General features: G+C 40.3%; 1 protein-coding gene across 1 annotated transcript; it reads right to left on the reverse strand.

Annotated features, from left to right (window-relative positions):
• Window positions 1–292: 292 nt before the first annotated feature.
• LOC127899317 (leucine-rich repeat extensin-like protein 1) lies at window positions 293–1,066 on the reverse strand. Its single transcript, XM_052432667.1, has 2 exons — window positions 850–1,066; window positions 293–771 (listed from the first exon to the last, which is right to left on the reverse strand). Exons 1-2 carry the CDS (start codon window positions 1,064–1,066, stop codon window positions 293–295), a joined length of 696 nt encoding a protein of 231 aa, XP_052288627.1.
• Between the last annotated feature and the right edge of the window lie 630 nt (window positions 1,067–1,696).

The following is a 1,696-nucleotide window of genomic DNA, read 5'->3' on the forward strand; positions in this document are numbered from 1 at the left end:
TTCTTTTATAATGAGATTCCAAAAGATGTCGTTTGAGAGAACAGCATTTCATCTTATGGTACTCTTTTCTGTCGGCATTGGTAGATGCTGTTTTTTCTCCAATGAATTGTTCATGGATGATATTGAGTGCTGTACCAACTGGGGATTGCATGAATTGGAGTTGTCTATATTCTCCCAAGCTTTCTAACCAATCTCGTAAAGAACCCGTAGATCAGGCCATGAATTCACGAAGGACAGCTTGAGATTGAACATTTGGCTTTGTTCCTTGGAGATCAATCCATGAAGCAAATTCTTAAAGTCTAGCAGGCAATCTGTAATGAGGAATGTCATCAAATGTGAACCAAGATGCTGAAGATGGTTTTGTTGAGTGATCATGAGTTGGTGGTGGCATTGGTGGCACTGGTTCGGTGTGAGATGCTTTATGCTCATCATCAGAAAAATTATCTTCAACAATAGGTGTTGAAGTTGAAGCACCGGGATCGTCAGGTTTAGTTTCCATTAATATGCTCGTAATGTCAGCATACTCTGATTCAGAGTTAGTAGAGGGATTGGTTGAGTTTGGGGATGAGGAAGATGAGTTTGACTCTGATGGATTGGACTCACATACTGTTTCTGGTTTAGAAGATTCAGGAGACGAGTCGTGGACAATATGATAATGATACTGATCCATTGGTCCTTTATCTTTTTTAGGAGGTTCAGGAGTAACTTTTGGTGAATCCTCCGGAGGTACCGGAGGAACAGATGAGGATGGAGTTGGCTTGGACGTCGGTTCTGAAATTTGGACTTTGGACTTTGGTTTTTTAGGTGAAGAGGGTTTTGGTTAAGGAGTTGGTTGGAGATGTGAGAAACCAAATAACTGGTTGTAAACAGGTTGGGGAGGTTTGGGAGATGTATAAAAAAGTGAATAGGTTTCAAACACAGGAGGAGCCATAGGTGTGGATTGTGTCTGAGTGAAAAGGGTTGGACGAGTTCTTTCAGCATCAATTCTTGCCAATTCAGCTTTGAGCTTTCTGATCTCTTCTTCTTTCTTGTTAAACTCAGGACCCCAGATATGATTATTGATCATTCGTCTGAGATTGGCATCTAATTCAGAGATATGGTCTTGTAGATGTATGTACATCTGATCAAGACGATGGCTGATTGCATCAACTTTAGTTTCAATCTAGGAGACTTGACTGGCAACTCTATCAATTCTCTTGCCAAGTTGTTTGAGGGTTTGATTATGAGCATTGGCATTTTTGGTTTGCCAATTTAAAACAGCTTCATACTGTTTTGGCTCTTCAGGTTGCCTAGAGGCTGTAACTGGTGATTGGACAAAGGGTTTGGAGACAACTCTGGTTTAAGTGTCTGTCTGCTTTTCAAGTGGAGGGAATGACTCTTCATAAGATTGACCTGAAAACATTAGGCATGATCTTATTGGTTGAACAGGAGGTTTAGGATCTGGTGGAGATTGTGGAGGAAAAGATTTACAAGATGTTTTTGAATGAGAAGGTTTTTTCTTTTTCTTGTTCTTTCTCCTCATAACTTCCAGTTCGTTATCAATATCCATATCATCCAAGCAAGGACAATCCAGATTACACATATGGGCTTTAGGAACATCCCATAGAAAATGACCATTGAGTTTATCAGGATATACAGGATACACTTCGGATGAGAAACCATGAATGGGAAGGGTCTTTTCTTGACCAGTTTGGAC

This window comes from Citrus sinensis, chromosome 8 (assembly GCF_022201045.2).
Source record: "Citrus sinensis cultivar Valencia sweet orange chromosome 8, DVS_A1.0, whole genome shotgun sequence".
Classification (NCBI taxonomy): domain Eukaryota; kingdom Viridiplantae; phylum Streptophyta; class Magnoliopsida; order Sapindales; family Rutaceae; genus Citrus; species Citrus sinensis.